Source organism: Condylostylus longicornis, unplaced genomic scaffold (assembly GCF_029603195.1).
Source record: "Condylostylus longicornis isolate FDR11 unplaced genomic scaffold, ASM2960319v2 ptg000107l, whole genome shotgun sequence".
NCBI classification, from domain to species: domain Eukaryota; kingdom Metazoa; phylum Arthropoda; class Insecta; order Diptera; family Dolichopodidae; genus Condylostylus; species Condylostylus longicornis.
Genome location: NW_026578075.1, coordinates 5,172,035 through 5,194,252, shown reverse-complemented (window position 1 = coordinate 5,194,252; position 22,218 = coordinate 5,172,035). Strand labels below are relative to the sequence as shown.

The window sequence follows — 22,218 nt, the reverse complement described above, 5'->3', positions numbered from 1 at the left end:
AATCATATGCTTTTCCCAACTTTGAGTTTTTTAATATTTTCATTTCATTTTTAAATAAGTCTATCAAAAATTGAAGGCAATAATTATTCAAAATTAAAACTATTATAAAATATTACTAGATTACTGATTATAAATATTAATAAAACTATTTTTCTTTTTAATAATTTCAATTTCTCTTTTTTTTTTTATTTTAATATTTAAATTAATAAAGATAACATTTTTTATTTTATGTTTATACAATATACAACATAAGTCAATTTTCTTGAATTTTTGTACAATTTTCCAAAAATAATAATTTTAACCTAAAAATGTCTAGAATTACGATATATTTTTTTATATATATTTCTATTATATTAAATTTCGGAAGAATAATTTTAAATAATGTTTTTTTTTTATACAAATCGTAAATATATTATGCATATTTAACAATTTTTAATCACTACTTTAAGTGAAATAATTGAATGAAGACATTTTTTTGTTGCAATATTTTTTATTACAAATTCTTACACATAGTTGATTTTTAATTGATGCTTTTTATAAAGTATACATTTAAAAATATTGCTTAACAAAATTGAGCAAAATATTTTAAATAAATATTTATATGGTCCATAATGTTGTACATTCATGCATATATGTTTAATGTATGTATATTTATTTAAATGTAAATTGTACATTTAAATATTATTAATTTATAAAGTTTGGTGTAAATTAGACCGAATTCATTTAGGTTAATGGATGATTTTCCAAAAAAAACAAAAATATTCAAAATCCGTTATTTTTTACTTATAATTCATTGCGCATCAATAATATATTTTTTTTATTTTTTCTTTTTTTTTGAAAATTACAACAAAAAAATATCTGCATTTTTTTTCAATAAAATTATTTTACTCCTTTTTGCAGTTTTGCTTAGGTTTGTCAAAAATTGGCAATTTCGATTTTACAGCACCTTCGCATATATTTAATCTTTGCATTGTTTTTGTTGGAGGCTTTTGTTGTTGTTGTTCCAATTCAAAACAAAATTGCTCGTAATCACTTTGAGGAGTTATTTTACTTGAATTATGATAATCATTACCGCTACTAAATCCACGCCGATTACTACAATTCGTTTCAATATTAAAATTAGAAAATTCAGAGCAGTTACCTAGTGCAGCTAATGCATGGGCACTTATTGATGAAGATGATGAACCACCACTTATACCGGAGCCTGAAGTTACTGATGTCGAAGTATTATGTGTCTTAAACGGTAATGTATCATTAACAAAACGTCCAGCAGAACGCATGGATTTTCTTTCAAAATATTCCACGATTTTTGCAATTTGGGCTGATTTTGCATTCGGTACAAAAGATCTTGAATCCCATAATAAAGAATCAGAACCTGCTAAACTACTTATATCATCAGAACTGTCGGTATACAAGGATGAAGTTCGATTTTTGCAATATAATAATTGGTGAGCTAATTGACTTTTCTGTATTAACGAATTAATTTCAGAATCCAATGCTAAGCGATTTATTAGTCCCATATCAACAGATGTTGAATCTAACGTATGATGATGATGTGAATGATGGTGATTAATATTGTTCGAATTATTATGATGAATACAGTGATGTTGACCATCTTTTGTTTCACCTATATCAAGATCATCAAAGCTTTGCAGTAGATTTATATTTTCATTTTGAATATCATTTTCATTTTTTAAATCTTCCAAATTTCTATGAATTGCTGTATCATCTTTGCCAAGATTTGACACTTTACAGCACCATTTGCAACATTTTTGAAACTTTTCAATAGAGCTTCCAAAATTAGATGGAATCTTATTGGTTCCAAATGAATTACATAAGCAAGCTCTGGACGATTTATAATTTGTTAATGTATCAGACTCTTCATTAAAGCAAGAAAATACTCCACTCTCCATAGAATCGCGTCGATTTAGTTTTTCATTTTTAAGATCGACACTATCTGTACTACTATCACTGCAGTTAAACTGTTTGAACTTAACCCCATTAGAATTATCGGTATGATTTTCTATTAAAAAAGAAGGTTTGTTCTCCGTTACATCATTTTTAAAGAGTGGATGAATATACAAACTTTTTAATTTTGTTTTCTTGGTGGATTTACTTTCAATGTTGTCACACTTGCTATCAATTAATGTATTATTTGTAATTTGAAAATCAGATTCAAAATTAATAACTGGGTTAACTTTTATTGAATTTGTATTAGCATTGAATTTAGATTCAGAAGCTTGATGTAATTTTCTTGCCATATTCGGCGAAGTTGGGAGACTTTTTGGTTCCACTATCTGTTTCGCTGGCTTCGTACCAACATTTGCATGTTCCTTAAAGAATGGAGCTGACATTTCGAAACATGAACTAAATAAATCACCAGCGCAAGCTGTATAACTTCGTGGATCTCCAAGAATTTTTTTCACACCTTAAATGTTAAGAAAATTGAAGAATAAGAAAGTTTCTTAAATGCTATATGTAAATTATTAAAATTTTACCTTTTAATTGTGCCAAAGCTGTAAAAGGATTTAGTTTAACTCCATTTTGATCCAATTTAATAGGTTTATATTGAGGATCTTTCAAACACATCGTTTCGGCAACTTTTCGTAACGTAATATTTTTTAATATAGGTAGTTCTTGGGAGTTACTATTACTTGATGTGTTAGATGATTTTGGTCTTAATATCTGATGACATCTAGCTTTATCACTGGGTGTCGTATGTAACGGAAAATTGATAACATTTTCACTTAACGAGCGTCTATGCTGCAATTCTGCCTCCAAAGTTTTTGTGACATTTTTTACTCTAAGTTTTTCTCTTCCAATGTCATAATCATTGTCTGAGTCGTCTTTATCAACATTTTTCATGGATAATTTAAATAAACCTGTTGTTGATGATACATCCATAGAATATCGTTTTGGAGGTATGATTGTATTAGTTGATAAATATGGTTCTGAATCACTTTCATTAGGACTACTTTCATTATATTTTAAATAATTTTCTGTATTTTCGCAAAGTTTATCTGTTAGTGCTGTTAACTTTTTCACAATTTCACTAAATGTAGGTCGATTTTTTGAATCATACTAAATAAGCAAAAAAAAAAGAACAATACATATATATTTAAAATATTTTTTAGAGCTTTAAAATTATTTGACTTACAATACAACAATAAAAAGCCAGTCTTAAAAATGCAGGTGGTGTGTCTTCTGGACATAATTCTACGAAAGCTAAATAATCTAAACCAAATGAATGGGTTCTAGGCATAATATCTGGGTCAGCCTCGATACATGCTATAATTTCACATAAAACAATGCCATAAGAAAATACGTCACTGGTTTGATCGTACCATAATCCTCGTAAACATTCTGGGCTCATCCAATATGGTGATCCAACTGTATCAAGACGTGCCTTTCCACTAAAAAAAAATTAAATAAAATTTAAAAATAATTTCATTATAATGTAATTCAAATTATTTTACCTTTTATTCGGAATTTTGGCGGCCAAACCGAAATCTCCAACAACAGCATCCATCAAACCATCAGGCAATTTTCTTATTAAAACGTTCTAAACAAAAATAAATGTAATACAAATCATGTATATTATTAAAATATTTTTATTTCTTACTTTGCTTGTTAAATCCCTATGAAATAAACCAGCTTCATGCACATATTGCATACCTCTGGCTATACCAATAGACAGTCTTATTTTTAGGACAGGAGTTAATGTTTCACTTTTATTTGCTAATAATTGCTCTAGCGAACCTCCTTCAATATATTCAGTCAATGCATGAAGTTGCCCTTCTTGTACACAAACACCCATAAATCTACAACAAAAAAAAAAACACGTTCCAAATTATATTATTTTTAAATATGTAGCAATTTTTTGTAGAACAATTAATATCAAACCTTAATATATTTGGATGGGACAATTTATTTAAAAGTTGAACTTCACGCAACATATTTGGTCGATTTGAACGCAGTTGATTCATTTTTAGTACCATAACTTGACCAGTTGTTCTATGCGTCACCTTTGAATAAATATATTAATAAATATTTTTAAAAAATAATAACTTAATGGTTTTATTTGAAAAAGTACATAAATTATTTAAGGATTAGTTAAATTGGCATTACTTACGACAAATTATTACAAGTAAAATTTGATAAATGAAAATAATTAATAATATTTGATACCAAAATGAAAAGCAGACCAAAATAATGCAATGATTGGCAATAATGCCTGCCTAATTTAAATTTAACAGGATTTCCTGTAAATATTTTCCCAAAAACTTGGATTTATTATAGCGAAATCCCCACAATTAAACCGAAATAAGCAAAATTAATTTTTATTAGAAAAAATACGCTAAATCTCTAATTAATATTCAATAAAGAACATTAAAATTAACTTTAAATTATTAACTCCAAAATTTTAATTGAATTTTAATTAAAATTTTCATTTTTAATATTGCAAAATTATTTTGAATTTTTTTAGCTACACAAAGTATTAGCGAAATTTACTATCCGGTGTAGAAAATATATCCAATAAAAGATAGATACAATGAAAGATTACATGAATTGTACACAAATATTTTATAAGTACAATATTAAAGTACTTTGCTTGTACTTATGCAAAATATATTTTTAGTTTGTTTAAGTACAAATTAGAAAGTTTTCAAATTATACAATCATTACGTACTCCAATTGATTACCAATCCATCAAAAAGTTCATTGCAAAGATTACTATTTTATTTTAATTTTTGCCGGTTTGCTTACTATATTTCTAACTACACTATATTTTCTCATAAAAATTAAAAGTTCATTGTTTTGTTTATAAGAGAGTAAGTATTACAGACTCATTGAAAAAACAGTAACAATTAAAATATGATTTCTTTTTTTATTTAAATACAAAATATTAAGATGGGTAATATTTTTTCTCATCATTCAACACCATCGTGAAAAAAGAGTTGAGAAACTTTTGATACTGAATAAGTAGTTTTTGAATTGTCAAATTTTTCAAATGAATGTCAATCGATGGTAACATTGATTTTTATCAAACAATTTTTTTTTTAAATTTTGTTTAGAATAATATTTTTTATATTATGTAGTTATGTATGTTGTATATGCCTATGTTTTTTTATGATAATACATAGTTTAGATTTAATCACAAATATGTAGTATCTACCTACTAAAATAAAACAAAATTTTGCACTAAAACTTAAAATAAAAAATAGTATGAGCATTATTTTGATAAACTTAAAGATACATAACATATTAGTAAACCGAATAAGTTTTGAAAAATTAACGCTTGGTGGAACTATAAAAATTTTAATCACGCACGTAAAATTTTTAATTTCAGCTATAAAATTACGATATAAAACATTAAATTGAATTTCTTTTTTCACATAAATAAAAATTTCAAAAAAACAATGTATTTATTAAATGCAATACAAAAATAAATCGCAATGATTTAAACTAAATTAATGCAAAAATTCGTAACTGTGTTAAAAAGAAAAAGATTTGAATTTAAAATTATTAATTTTATTAGATATAAATGAAATATTTCTTAGTTTTGTTTTTAATAATCATTAAAAATTTTATGTACAAATTTTATGTACAAAGCTTTTTTTTTAAATATCGTAGGTATACTTAATTAAATAATTTTCTTTTCAATAAAGATTTGCAAGTAGTTAGTGATAGTCAAATTTATTTCAATCATAAATGAATTCTTACTAACTTAAATTTGCAATGCCATTAAAATAATGCTCTAATATAATAAGTAATATATATGTACAGCTAGTCACAAAAGTATTGACTCACCTCTAATTATTTTAAAAAAGTGTAGTTTTTGACTCCTGTATATTAAGAAAAAATTTAAATAAGCCAAATTAAAACAATTTGTATATTATTCTTCAAATTTTTTTAGAATTTAAAAAAAAAAAACAACAAAAACAAAAATAACAACAAAAACAAAATTCATACTCCAAATTTTTACGCACAAAAGTATTGACTCAGTCAAAATGAAATCAAATAAAAAAGTTAATTTATCTTATATTAATATTTGGTTGGGTATCCTTTTGATTTAATAACACTCCGAAGTCTATTGGGCATTGAATGGACCAGATTGGATGTCACGGAAGTGCTAATTTTGGACCATTCTTCTTTTAAGTGGGGTTTCAGCTCTTCTTTACTTCTAATGTCATGTTTCAGCAAAGAACACTTTAAGTGGGCCCATAAATGCTCTATGGGGTTCATGTCTGGTGATTGTGGAGGTGTTTCAAGCTTTTTTGGAACATTATATAGGATCCATTCCTTCACTACGAAAGCACAATGTTTAGGGTCATTGTCTTGTTGAAACATATAATCATTAGAAAGCCCTAATTTTTCTGCACTGCTTCTTAAATTTTGTTTTAAAATGTTAAGGTAAACGAATTTATCCATTGTAGAATCTATAAAATGCAGGTTACCAACGCCATTCGCCGACATGCAACCCCATACCATTATTGATCCACCACCGTGTTTTACTGTCGGTAACAAATTTTGTTTGTCAAATTCTTGACCAGGTTTTCGCCAGACACGTTTCTTGGATGATCCAAAAATTTCAAACTTACATTCGTCGCTGAATATAACTTTGTCCCAAAAATCAAGATTTTTTGTTAAATGAGCTTTAGCAAAGGTTAAACGTTTAGTTTCTTTTTTAACTTCATTGATCCAAGGTTTTTTTCTTGGTGCACGACCATTTCTACCAGTATTTCTAATACTCCTACGCACAGTTTCAACACTAACGTTAGTTTTTGTCGCTTTCCGGATCTCTTTACAAATGGTTACACCACTAGCCATTGGATTTTCTTTGACCCATCTCATTATTTGTCTTTCATCATTAGGGGTCAAAACTTTAGGCCTACCAGTACGGAGCTTATTTTCTAAAAGATTTTGGGTTGTGTATTTTTTTATTATATGTTTAATGGTGCTTTGTGGTATATTTAACTGTTGCCCAATTTTTCTTTGAGAATACCCCTTCTCATGAAGAAAAATAACGGTTTTTCTTTCTTCCAATGTTCTTTCTCGAACTTTACCCATTTTTTAAATATTAATTGCCGCAAAACGCTAAACTTCAATATTGGAATATGAGAGGGCAGCTAAGAATTATTATAGCACTCATTACAAATGAATAAACCGCTAACAAATGGGAATTCCCCAATTTTTCAAGAATATTTTTATAATGAGTCAATACTTTTGTGCGTAAAAATTTGGAGTATGAATTTTGTTTTTGTTGTTATTTTTGTTTTTGTTGTTTTTTTTTTTTTAATTCTAAAAAAATTTGAAGAATAATATACAAATTGTTTTAATTTGGCTTATTTAAATTTTTTCTTAATATACAGGAGTCAAAAACTACACTTTTTTAAAATAATTAGAGGTGAGTCAATACTTTTGTGACTAGCTGTATGTGTAACAAATAAAGCTTAAAGAAAAACCCTTGCCGATCAATATACGCCATAAAATAATCGTTGTATAAGCTTATGAAAAAAATGATTGAGAAGAATCTAAGATATCGTAAAATATTAATATGAAATTACAATACAGGATGATTCCAAAATATTTACTAAATTTTCTTTACATTTTACTACATAAACTATACGTCTTTAAGATCCACATATTAGGTTTCCAAAATAATTAACAAAGCATACATACATATTTACGTTAATTTAACAAATTCCCAACTTTAATCAAATATGTGATCATGAATACAAAACTTAAAATTGCTCATCATTAAAATCATTGAAAAACGAGGGTTAATTTATTATTTTCTCTTTATTAGGAATTTATCATCTCTTCCCTTTCCTTTTCTTTTCCTCTTTTTTTTTCTGATTTAACCGAAATTAATTGTGTAGATACCTATGCAAGTATACATAAGTACGCATTTATGGCAAATATAATTGATGATTATGAAAGGAAAAACATCACCAAAAATTAATATGAACCTGTAACCGGAATGCTTTAAAAGGCAAAGAAAATAAAACAAACTGCAAAAACAAAAAATTAAATAACGACAAAATAGAAGTTTAATAATCGCGCGTGAATGTGCCGTTTTACCTCAATTTTTCTTCTTCTTTTTTTTTTACTATTATTTACAAGTTTTCTAAACAAATTTTAAACTTGAATGAATATCAACAGTATTGGAACAAATTAAAAAAACAACAGCACAACATCAGCATTACTAAAAAAAAAAACCAACACACAAGCATGACAGCGAAAATCATAAAAAAAAAATCTCGCATTCCAATTAACATGCTGTGAGCATTTTCAAGTGTATAAAAGTTTAGTTTATGAATGTGTTTATGTATTTTTTATTATGATAAATTATATTATTGTATGTATGTAGGTACATATGTAACTATAATCTGTTTGTATATTTACATTTGAATGTTTTCAAACATAAAATTGTTTTTGTCACTTTTGATTTTATTTTGCAAAAAAAAGAAGAAAAACACAAAACTACAAATTTCACTCATAAAACTGCAACGGCATTGAGAGGTTAATCAACTTTTTCTTGCTTTTTATTTATTTATTACAATTTGTATTTTTTCGTTTTTTTTTTGTAAATAGTATTTGTACGCGGGTTTTTGTTATGCGATTTTTGATGGTTTTTTTTTTAATTTTTCTGTCTTCTTGTTCAAAAAAAATATTTTCTTTGTAGGCTAATCGCCAAAAAGCCATGATGAGGACAACAATTTACTTAATTTTCATTTCATTTAGTATAAAGAATGAAAATTGGAAATGCCCATTTAAATATTTCAATACCCTATTATGTTCGTTTTATTCGTCAACACTCTCTCACTATCTCTTTAAATATTACGTATGTATGTATATATTATGTAGGTAAGAAATTACAGAAACAAAAGTTAAAATAAAGAGAAAAGAAAGAAGGTAAAAAAAATTTTACTTATTTGGTTATTGTTAGGTGCTGTGCCGAGTGTGAATTGCCATGAAAAAAAAATCAAAGGAAAAAAGACCAATTGATTTTAAATTTAATTTTTGTCTATTAGCATTCGTTTTATTCATATTACTTATATAGTATATACTAACGTATTATAATTAAATTCAATGAATTCTTTGATAACCATAATTTTATAAATCGCTAACAAATTTATTTGTGTGTATAGTATTTATTTAAATCACACTCAATTAAGTATAAAATGAGTAAATGACAGTACAGTGAGTTCCAAAAATTTACAAACCAAATTAGGAAAATTTTTGATAAAATATTTTCATAAATTTTTTTGTGTACGTACATACAGACTGTCAAACTTTTTTATCTCATACTCTCTATAAGACAAACTCTTCATTAACTTGAACTGTTTATTTTTTTTCCACAGCATTTTGAAATATGTATTATTGGCTATTCATATATTTCAGTTTTTCTAATGCGACCTTTTCTCTGTCTGTTTAATAACTTTTTCTGACATTTAAATAATTCAAGATATAAATGTTCCCCTGCACAGGTACTTATGTACCAATTATGTATAATTCCAAAAATTTTCTATTTATTACTATCATTATTCAATAAACAAATGGACAATGGATAAATATAATTTATGAATTTATAAGAGCTCGAATATTTTCTTAAAAAATATACCTACATATGTAAATGCAAAATATACATTTAGTACAAGTACACGTGCACATGTATGTATTATGTATCAGTGTGTGGATATAATAAAGTAATCAAGAAATCTTTTTTAAAAAATTATTAAACTTAGTTAAAAATTAAATCCCATAATTATTATTTTAAAATTGATATTAAGTACTCGTATAACTTGTAGCTGAATTCCAATGCGATAAAGTTTAGTTAAACCTTTATACGTTACATCAATACCAAATACTCGTAAATGCATTCATTGAAATGTCAAAATCAAAAACATAGTACAATACAATTATATGCCCATATCCATACATACGTGTATTTGTGACCTTATTTTCGAAAAAAAAAATGAGAAGCCGCCGATTTAACAATTCATTTTAAACAAAATTTAACTTAAAAATTTTTATTTAATGATAAAAAAAAAAACAAAAAATTAAGATTAAAGTCAATTATTTCCATTTTTCTTTTAATTATGTTCCGCTCTATATAAAAATTTTTCCTTTAACTTTGTATAGAAGATTTTAAACTTTACTTTGAAAACAAAAATTTAATTGTTAAACAAGAGAACAATATAAAAAAAAATCAACACACCTTATTTTTCAAAAAGAAAACAGACAAAAAAGGAAAAACAAACAAAAGTACATTGTTGACAGAAATCGAACAATTTCCAAATTATTGACAAAATATTGCGACTCTAAAATATTAAATTTATAACAAGACATTCAAATTTTAATTATGAACAAATATATATTGAAATAAAATAAATAAAAGCTCAAATTCTTTTTTCTATTTTCAAAATTTAATACAAATTTTAAATTATCTATAAAATAGATCACCATTTTAATTCAACAATCGGAATTTGATTTGTAAACATATGAAGAGTTTAAAATTTCAAATACTTAATAATTTTGCAATAAGCAAGTATTTAAACAAAAGAAAAAAAAATCACAAAAAATTATTTTGAAATAAAATTCAAAATGATATTAAACATTTGTTTAAATATTTAAAATAGAAAAGAAAAAACAATTTTAATTTTTACGATATTGTCTATCAACAATCAATTGTAATTAAGAGAATACAATGTGTGCCTATCTATCGTATGTCAATAAATAAGAGATTTGAAATTCATTAATAAATATTTTTTCCTTCCAATTTTAAAGTACATACATAATGAATAGAAATTATTTCACTGATTTAAATTATTGAATAGAAATTTGAGAATTAATGGGTAATTTTGAATTAAATGTTGAATATACGAGTATAAGATTTGAATTTCATCATATTACAAAAATTTAATTGACGAAATTATTGATTATGTTAGATAATAGTATTTTACTAACGTTTGAATTAAGTTCAATAAACTTGTAAAATACTACGCAACAACAAAAATTTAGTACTGTGCTAACTAACTTCAAATTAAAACAATACAACCATAATCTTACAATATTCTGCATTTCTCATAATAAGTATTATTAATTGATTATCAAAAGCAGATTTACTTATGGTTTAAACCGTATGAAACGCATTCTAGGGGTCATCTGTTTAAACAACGGAATCCAGATTCGAACGTTCGGTTTAAATTAAAATTTTAATTATAAATGTAAAATTTTGGTAAAAAAGAGATTAAAATTTATTTAATTTGGTTTTCGATTATTTAATTTGTTCCAAATTTCCATTTGTTTCCAAATCAAAGCCACTTGTTCCAAAGAGATGGTAGCATTTTAAAAGAAAAGAGGAAAACGATCTTCAATTCTTTGACTACACTTCATTTTTCAAAAAACAACCTGCAGAAATATTAAAAATTTATGTTAGTTTGCAATCGAACGCGAATTTTTCTTCCTGTTTTGTGCAATTCACAGTAATTAAGTGAATTTTTTTTTTAATTATTAAAAATTAATTTTAATATTTTAATTATAACAATGCTGAGTCATAATAATGTACATTTTTTACATTTATTTTTAATTGCAAATTGGCTAGATATTCTGAAATAATAATGTTTTTTTGTTTTTCTAAAATCAAGTCTACAAGTTATTAATTTGTAAAAATAAGAAATAGAAAAATAACATTACATCATTGAATAAATATTTAATGAAAAATAAAACATCATTTCACCTTTATAATTATTACACACACATACAATATAAGGTAATAATTTTGTTATCATAGTGTGTGTGTTTAACAATTTATAATTAGTGTCATTTTGATAACAAAGATAATTTTGAAATTGTTGTACAGTGAAGTCTATTCTACCTCGTTATTACCTATTGAGAATTGCCTCCTTTATACTTGAGTACTTGACTCGAAGCATCTTGAAACTTAAGCTGTCTTTTTACTATGTAAGCTTAACAGCCAGAAAATTACGTTTAGCTATTACATTTCAAGTCAAGTAAACAAAATTTTTTGATTGACATAAGTGAAGCCAGTTTCAACTTAAGTATCTATTATTTGGACATAAAATAGATTTCAAGTACGCTTGGAGCTGCCATACAGAGTAATTGACACAAAAATTTCAAAAATTCCTTCCTAAATAAAGCTTGTTCAAGAACACTATCATATTTTTTTTGGCAAGTAAATGTTTCAAAAGTTATTAACCGATTAAATTTACATTATAATTTTTCCTAAATTGAATTTACTCTTGTATGTAATTTTAATTAAAGTAAAAAAAAATATTTTACAAATTCTATTATAAGCCTGACCATAAACAAAATTTTAGTTTAATATTCAGTGAACCTACTACACCCTCCCCATATATAAATGATTGTTAATGAACTCGTTAACTGTAATTAGTCAAAATTATAAAAAGTAATATACATAATTGGTATTCGATTACAGAATTTTGACAATATTATTCAAAACAATGCAGAAAAAAAAAATTGCAGAAACATTTTTGGGAAAAATTCAGAAAACAACGCAAAGGAAATTTTGATTAACATTTAAACATGTCATCAACATAGTGTTAATGAATCATTAATGTGTGCTAACGCAAATTTAAATATCTAAAAATGATTAATTGAAATTAATATTCAATACTCGTACATATTTTTACATACCTGAACAGTTATTATTCAGTAATAACGAAAATTAAATGGAATTAAGAAATAGTTAAATAATTCGTAATTTTGGAGCTTTTGAGATTATTGAAAGTTGCAAAAATTGAACAAGTATTCAAACTTAAATCACACCTAGAGATTCTCCTGTAAATTTTATCATAAAAAAAGTTAAAATTTCTAGATTCTCCTGTAAATTTTATCATAATATTTCGATAAAAACGCAGATTTTATATTCTTTGAAAAAAATATTATAGTAAAAATATTAAATCTTAAAGGAAATTAATTGTGTCTATTATCGGGGTATATTAATTAAGAATAATCGTACTTGTTATAAAACAAAAACTTGTAATTAATTGAATGATGACAAAGAAAAAAAAACTAGGGAATATTTTTACACAAAAAAAATATTGTTTTTTATATCGTTTTTTTTTTTTGCTTAATTCAATACAATTTGTGCGAGTTGAGTGAGTCTCTTTGTGACTTAAAATAACAAATGTATGTATGTAGCTATACGTAGAAATTGAAAAAATATCGAAAAATTATTTTAAATTACGATGACATAATTAGTTTTGTTTTAAAAGCATAAATTTATTTTTCAGTAAAAATTTCAGAAAATAATAAGTTAATTAATTATAAGAAAAAAACACATATTTTTTAATATAAAAGTAGGTTTAATAAAAATAGTGTCGAAGAAATCTTGTTCCTTAAAATTAAAAATATTTTAAAAATCAAATCAAATTGCCTTTTGAAATAAATTTCAAATTGAGTTCAAACAATAAAAATTCGCCGAGATTTTTTCAGTACAAAAATTAAATGACGTTTTGTGGTAGAAGATTCTTCACATCTTGTCAAATTCAATTTTGTAATATTAATGATGGACTCATTTCTTACGGTAATAAGACAAAACTGGCTTAGTTAAAATTGAACTATTAACATCAATAACTATCTGAAAGCTATTTGTCATAATTAAACAGTAAACAATTTAAAATACTAGTATTTTTAACCATAATGTGCGGTACTCTAATTTGGTTTTAAATATCTATATGTATGTTTTCAATAACAGAAAAAAATTCCCTAGAAGCAAAATCATTATAGAAATTTTAAATTTAATTTAAAAAATTATTAAAGTCATTTACACAATGCATTATAAAGCTACTCCAAAATGCCTACATAAATTAGTTCGGTTTTTTCTCACCACCAACAAAAAAACGCATGCGTATTGTAAAATTACGTAAAATATTAATAAACATACATACTTATATACTAATTATAATTAAAAATTTCTATTTAATTACTTAGTTGAAAAATTTCTAGCCGTATTTTACATTTGCTTAGTAATTTCTAATTAATTTTGTATAATAATTGAAACCTTTTATTAACCTTATAATTAATATTCATATATTGTCAACCTGATTTTAAAATATTAGTCATATAAATTAATTTAAATACTAAATTGGATGTGTTTTAATATGTAATGCATTTCTATCTATACAAATGACATAATAAATAATTTGTATTGTGGAACATCTTAAATTATAGTACTCACGTAACTTTTATGAGTAACTTCTCTCAACTTCTATACCGTAAAAATAAACGTAACAATTTCTCTTTGTATTTCAATACAACAATTTTGTATTTGTGAATGACATTCGGTATAGAAATTTATTAACAATGCCAGTATTAAAGATTTCTTTGACTCTAAAGTCTAAATCTATGTTTGAATTTTTTTCTAAAACTTGATGATTTCGTGATTAGCTTTGCAATATTTTATGGTTTCAACTCAATAGATTTATCATCAGGTGATTAAGTTTAAATATTAAAATTTTAATAATAAGAATTTTAAAATTCTTAAAAAATTTCCCTCTATCTTATTAATTTGAAATTTATGATTCAATTTGAATGTGCATGCAATTATTTTTTTTTTTAATTTCAATAAAATATGCGTAATTTTAACCTTGTAAATTTCAACCACAAGTTGATTATCAAAAAAAATTTTTTTGCTTTACTTTGAAATAAAAATGTTAATATTTACGAATGTGTTTTCGGGTAAATTTTTGTTTTTATCATTTCTGTTACTCAACAGAATTGACGATGGATGAAGAAGTCGCCGCATTCCTTACATTATTTAAGTATCAAATTTCAAAGAAAGTTTTTAAACGAATTTTTTTTTTTAATTATTTTAATTATGCAGTCAAGAAAAAATTTTGTTTTTCGATTGCATGTCATAAAAAACGCTTTTTTATTTTTAAATCCTTTTGTAATTCTTTTGAAAAAGTGAAATTATATGAAAAAAAAAATCTGAACTCTTGGCTTTTTTTTTATCTTGGATAAACGATAACGGTTTTTATCAGTGAAAAAAAAAGTTTCAATTAAAATTTTTCCTTCATTTTAAAAGAAAATGTAAACATGAGTTTTTTTTAAGAAATATTCACAAAAAATAATGAAATTTTGATAATGAAATAAAGCAAACATGCGAGATCAGAAGAGTTTGTGAATATTTCGATAAAGATTGCCAGCATTTTGTTTTTTAGCTATGTGAGCAATTTTAGAACAAATATGGTCAAATAATATTATAAAATAATCAAAAAATACTAAAATATTTGAATAATTTCAAGTATATATTGTTTTTTTAAAATATAACACTTATTTTGAAATAACTACTCAAAAATAGTTCGGACTACTTAAATTCCAAAGTAGTTGGAAATTCAAAACCATGGTATAAATGAAAAAATATTAGCCTATAAATTAAAAAATTAAAAATTTGACATTTATTTTCCTTAGAAAAAATTGAAACCATCTACCGGAATAAATGGGTATGACTATTTCAATAATTCTTTTTGAATAAAGTGATGTACCCCGTTTTCGTAAATTCCAAATGTGACAATAAATTTTAAAAAATTTGCAACAGCTGGAATTGTCATGTAGCGCGGCTTTTCAATATCCTTATAATTCGTTACATCAAATGTTAAATTTTTTTTAGCAATTCTTTTTTGTATTTGCAAAATTTTTGATACTCAAATGTTTTTATATTAAAATTGTGCACACTTAAAATAATAAAATAGTGAGTTAACGTAAACGCGAGTAGTTTCATATACCTGTAGTAAACTGGAATGATTCTACAATAATTGTATGACAGGTTGAAACTGACAGATAAAATTGTTACATTTACCTCAAATAATTCTCAAAATATTCATTACAAAAACATGAGTACGAATGATCTATGTCAAATTTTTGTTATGTTATTGTAGTTTTAATAATAAATACTTAAGAATTAAGGTATAAACTAGAATTAATTGCAAATTAAAAATTTTATTATGAAAATTAATTGCCATAATTTACACATATTTAAAAGATTATTTATAAGATTATGTTTTAAATAATGAAAATAACCTTATATTTCAAATAAAATTTAAAAAATGTGCTAATAACTTTTACAATTTCAAAATTGTGCCATTAAAATAGACAAAATATGAAAATACAAATTTTCTTTTGAACATTATACTCGTATTCCCACGTAACATTTGTGACCCAAATTTTATTTTATGTTAAAAAAAAATTTCTGAAATTTTAAGATTTTTTTGATATTTCATGAAGGACATTTTTAATATAATTTACATAAATCAATAAAAAACAAACATTTCAAATTCAATATTTTATAACAAAATAATTTTCTCAACAAATTTGAAGAGGTGCTCTCACACACATATAATAAGAATATTACCAAAAAAAAATATATTTGAAATGAGTGGATATTAAAAGAAATAATAAAAAATAATTGTAGCTAATTGGAAAATAGGTGTTTCCTGAAATTATACAAATATTTTTTTTTACACTCTTAATAAAATTTGAAGTAGCCATAATAAATTGGCAATAAAATACCTACGAAACTTATTCGAAAAAAAACTATTTCTTTATAATCTTCGTTTTTATGTGTTGAAAAAATACACAAATTCAGTCGCCAGAAGAAGGTCATTTTTATAGAAGTTGTGTAAAATGACAAGAAGGTCAAAAACTGTAATACAAGTATCTGGCCAAATAGCCAGAATTAAAAAAAAATATTGTCTTTAAAAATATTTTTTCTTATATTTTTTTTTTGCTGCAATTTTATTTAATTCCAAAATTTTATAAATAAATAAAAACAGACAAAGGATATTGACAATACTTATGTATATTAAACGGACAATATGTATTACAATTTGTATAACACATTCTAAAATACATTGTAAGTCGAAAATTTTTTATTTTATAGCAGAGTGTTTTTTAAAGATTTTTTTTATTTTTGATTTATTCTATTTCTTTACTTACAGGTATGTTTTAAATAGAAATTTGTAAACAGACTCTTATATAAAGAAAATAAATTTTTTGTAAATCGAATATATTTTTGTGAATGACTGAAATTTTTGGAAAATTAAACATTCTTCTACTAACTACTGCGACTAAAGCATTTTAGAGCTACGACGCTTCATCTGATTAACCTTCCAAATCACAATTTCATTAAGAATTAATTTAAGTACTTAAATGTATGTAAAAATTTGTAAGAGTTCGTGTAGGGTTTGATATGGAGCTCAATATTAACTACTTACAGTACAGTATCTATATTATAATTTTATACATGTAAATTACAGTACAGTCTTGGTTTGCTAAATGAAAAGGTTCATTTTTTACGTGTTTACTAAGCATGTGGAGAGGTCATTGTAACTTACATTTAAAAAAGCAAAAATAACTTACATTTAAAAAGGGGACAAACAACAAGCTTAGAGATGAACGACTTTGAATAATTTAAAATGGAATTTTAAAATAAAAAATTTCGATTTTTCAATAACTAAGGGCTTTCTCAATAATTTTGTAAAAGCATAAATTTTTAAATTTAATTTTAACAACAAATATAAGAACAAAGAGTCGCAGCTTTAAAACAAGAATCTTTTGAACTTGCTGAAAAAATTAAAAATTTTTTTTCTTCTAGAATAAATGCAACAAAGCAAATTATGAACAAAGTAAATTTTTATATATTAATAAAAATCTTGAATTATCATTTTTCAATAATTTCCTTAATAAAAAAAAATTATTAATTTAATTACGAATAATTACCAAAAATAGGCTATTGAATAAGGTGAAAAATTTTTCAACTATTCCTTAAAAAAAATTAATAACAAAACATTTTTGTATTCATCTATAATTGGAAAATTTTTAAAAAATATTTGCCTTATTTTATTAAAATTATTCCTATAATTTCTGTTTTTCATATTATACAATTGCTATTAAATTAAAAAATGCGTCAAAAGATCGATTACGTATAATTTTCTAATTTATTTTCAATTATTTCATAATAATTGCTTTGAAAATTCAATTATCTATTTAAGTTTATTTAATATGGAGTTGTTGCATCAATTTAAGGATGAATTATTAAATTTTATTAAAAATTACATTCGTTTTATGAATTAATTAATCAAAATTTGTTATACAATAAACAATTAAGTGAAATGTTATGTAAGAATATTAATGACAGAAATTAAATCTCATAGACATTTGAGTAAAAATGACATTCGAAAAAATATGTTATTTATTTGATTCTTTTTGAATGTTTTTTATTTCCTGTTTAATCCTATTTTTAGATTGAACCAATATCGGTGCAAATTTCAACATATTATGAGAAGAATTGCTTCAAAATTGAAATTCATAGAGAAATTTGCTTGTACATGGCAGAACTATCCTAAGTTCCAATTTGCATTGTACATGAGGTGCAAATGACATGTACATCGTCCAATTTGCATTGTACAATTATACTTGAGAGAAAACTAAAGATCAAAATATATGTTCACAAAAATAAATTAAATGCGGACATAGGATTATTACTAACGACTGATTTTTAAGCCGAACTGTTTATAGTGAATCAATAAAGTATATACACTCGCGTTCAGCGCACAATTGACATAGTATATTGCTGGAAAAAAACGAAATGAGGATAGTTCTACTCGAAACAAGCGAATTATTCAATATAGTCCTAAAATCTGGAAAAAAAAACGTTTGGGAAAAGTATGTTAGAAGAATTTCGGCAACCTTTTAAAAAAAAATATTGGATTTCAAAATTTAGGTTTAAGAATTGTTTGAATTTTCAAGATTTAATACAACATATTTCATTCATTTTTAAGGTCAAGAAAACTTCAAATATCTGAAGAACATTAAATAAAGCCAAATATATCTATCATCTATAATTGGTTGTAATTTGTTTAATTCCTGAGCAGCTTCGAAATTGCAGGCATTTATAACACTCTGTAAATACGGAATAGCACTTTTATATTAAATATTTTGTTGCAGTAAAGAAAAACAAAAAAAAATTCTTTTTAAATTAGAAATTTTTAAATTAAAATGTGCTTCTTTGCAAACCGATTCCGTTTTTTTCCCTTGTTTCGAAATGATTCTCAATTTCATTACCTATTTTAATTTTAGTTTACTAACAATGATTCAAAAATAAACATAAAAGCAAAATAAAAGCCTATTGCATATAAAAAATAAAAATTATTTAGAATTCCATATAAAAATAAAAAATAAGTAGTCAACATTTTCAGTTTTTTAATAAAAGAAACAAAAAAAAAACAAATAAATAAAATGGAAAAAAACTTGATTGAATGATTTACCCTTGTACGTTTATGACGTTTTATGAACATTTCCGAATGAAACTTTATCTGCTCTATTAATAATAAATCATATGAATAACAACAAAAGGTCAACAAATTTGTCAACGATGAAATACAAAAGCGAAAAGCTTTTTTATACAAAGCATCATTTCATTTACAACAATCAACAAATTCATTATGTAGCGACAGAATGGAATAATCGCGTGCCAAAATTTTCGAAATCTCAAACCGATTCTGTTTTAATTTTATTAAATATTATTTATTTGTTTAATTAATTATAGTGAATTGCTCAAGATCTTTTCATAATACACAATATTATGTTTATAAATTAGATGAATATTAATATTTTTTTTATTTTGATTTCGATTTTATTTAGCATGTTATTAGAGCTCATAATTATCATAGGGTACAATTAGTAACCTTATAATTATTGTAACATTTTGTTTTGCAATTTTACATTTTTCTAAAATTTCTTTCAATTTCTAAGAAAATACCTAATAAGCAAATTTATGGCTCAAACATATTTGTCAAATAAATTCGAGAAATTAAATAAAAAAAAATAAGTAATAAGGAAATGAAATTCTAGACGAGAATAAGAATGACGTAAAATATGAAAATTTGTAATGTCAAAAAGCAAATTTATCAAAAAAAACACAAAATTATATGCTCTTCTAATTAATATTATTAATTGTTAGGTTACTGACTCTCTGACCCATTAATCCTAAAGGATTATAAATGGAAAATTATTCATAAGTAAACTTAAGTACATTACTAAAATACGGAAGTAATCAAAGCGAAATATTTATATAGTAAATATATAACTAGAATAAACACAAAATTAATAACAAAAGCACTGCCACCTACAAGTGATTTCATCTGAACTCGAATAAATAATATTATAACAAATTTTTATTAGTGTAATTCAATTTAGAGAGCAAAATACTTCCTGTAATGTATTTATTATTATTGAAGAGATAATATTCGGGAGTTCATAAATGGAATTGTATACGAATCTTAATAACAGAGATCTTATCTTTATTTTATTTTTAAATTTTAAACAAATTTAAAAAAATTTTCTAAAGCCTCTACCTAACGGGACTTGACTTGTGAAATCTTGGTTAATTAATATAAAAACTGTGACGCGAATAGTTGCGATGCAAACCTAGTTTGAATTCATGCGTTCCAAAATAATGGACCAGTGCATCAGCTTAAGCTACTGAAATAATATCAAATGGGGTAATCAAATACATATGTACATTAAAATTTTAATTTACCACATGATTTCTCATAAACAATAATTAGTGTCACTAAATGTGTCACCTACGTCACAAAGAGAGCAATTTGATATTCGCAGCGTCCCTTATATTATTGCCGCGAATTTAAAAATACGCTTAAAATAAAATGTGGTTATAAAATAAAATAAAATTTTTTAAATTAATTAATAAAAAATTTGTAATAAAATTGTTACCAATTTTAACTGAATTCTTAATGATTTAAGAAAGTATGTACTTTTTCAATTTTTTAATAAAAATATGATAAAATTTAAAATTTATCATAATAGCACTTAATTTGTAATCAATTTACCTTATAAACTTCAGAGAAAAAACCTGAACCAATTTTTTCTTTTATAAAATCATCTACTGAATATAAAGCTGATACAGCTGTTTTTAATGCTCTACATGATGGTCCAGTTACTAAACGATCTGATGATATTGTTCTAACAACAGTTTGTTGTTGTTGTTGTTGCAATTGTAATTGAGGTTGTTGTAATATTGATGGAGGTAATTGAGACGATGTTGATAAACATACCGTTGCATTTGTTGTTAATAATGATTTTGATGATGATAATAATGATGCTGATGATGATGCTGACGAAGTTTTAATATTTATTGGTAATGTTGTTGTTGTTGTTGTTGTTGTTGTTATTGTTGATACTACATTAATTTTAGGTGATATCATATGGTTTGTTGTTGTTTTTACTCCTGATATTATTGATGTTGATGGTGATATTGTATTAACATTTGTTGATGATATTATTGATGTTGTTATTGTTGTTGCTGTTGTTGTTGATGACGATGATGATAATGATGATGATGGCGATATTACTGATGTTGATGAATTTAATAAAGATGATAAAGGTGATTGTGTTAAAATTTGTACTAAATTTGATGAAGATGGTGGACCAGGTCCACTATACTCATTTGAATTCATTTTCATCAACTTATTTTGATCACTACAAACAACATAATTAATTTAATTATATAAATTGTTTTATTTTTTTTGGTTTGTTTTTTTTTTTAATTTTTATTTTGTGAATTTTCACTTTCAAGAATTTTACACTAATTTTTTTTTTAATTTTATTTTTAATACTTGCTTTTCTTTCAATAAAATTTTTACTTTTATTTTCAAAAATTATTACAAAAATTTAATATTATTTTTTTCCCCTTATTTTTGGCACATTTGTAAGAAAAAAAAAAATTAATTTTTTTTTTGTTTTTTTTTTTTTTTTTAATTTTTTAGTAAAATTTATTAAAAATTTTACTCGACTTGTTTCTGATTATTTTATCGAAAATAAAATGAAGACAATATGATTGCGAGTAAACAAAACCAAAAAACAAAAAAGAAAAGAAAAACAAAAAACAAAGAAAAAAAGCGAACAAAAAATTTGTTTTTCTTTTATTTTACAGTTATATATGTAAATGTGAATTTATACCGTTATAACTTGCATATAAGTGTGTGTATTTGTTTTTATTATTTTGGCACTTGCTTAAATTCCATTTCGGTGTATCTTTTTCCTCTTGTTATTCTTTTGGTACTCCGCTTTCCCCTTTTTTGATTTTCATACATAATTTTTCTCAAAATTTTTTATTTCTTCTTTTCTTATTTTGTATTTATGATT

At 24.2% G+C, this 22,218-nt stretch overlaps 1 protein-coding gene across 1 annotated transcript; it reads right to left on the bottom strand.

Annotated features, from left to right (window-relative positions):
• Nucleotides 1–661: 661 nt before the first annotated feature.
• Nucleotides 662–21,758, bottom strand: LOC129614266 (uncharacterized). Its single transcript, XM_055528788.1, has 7 exons — nt 20,904–21,758; nt 3,904–4,025; nt 3,623–3,821; nt 3,477–3,562; nt 3,158–3,413; nt 2,499–3,081; nt 662–2,428 (listed from the first exon to the last, which is right to left on the bottom strand). Exons 1-7 carry the CDS (start codon nt 21,534–21,536, stop codon nt 885–887), a joined length of 3,423 nt encoding a protein of 1,140 aa, XP_055384763.1. The 5' UTR covers nt 21,537–21,758; the 3' UTR covers nt 662–884.
• Nucleotides 21,759–22,218: the final 460 nt, after the last annotated feature.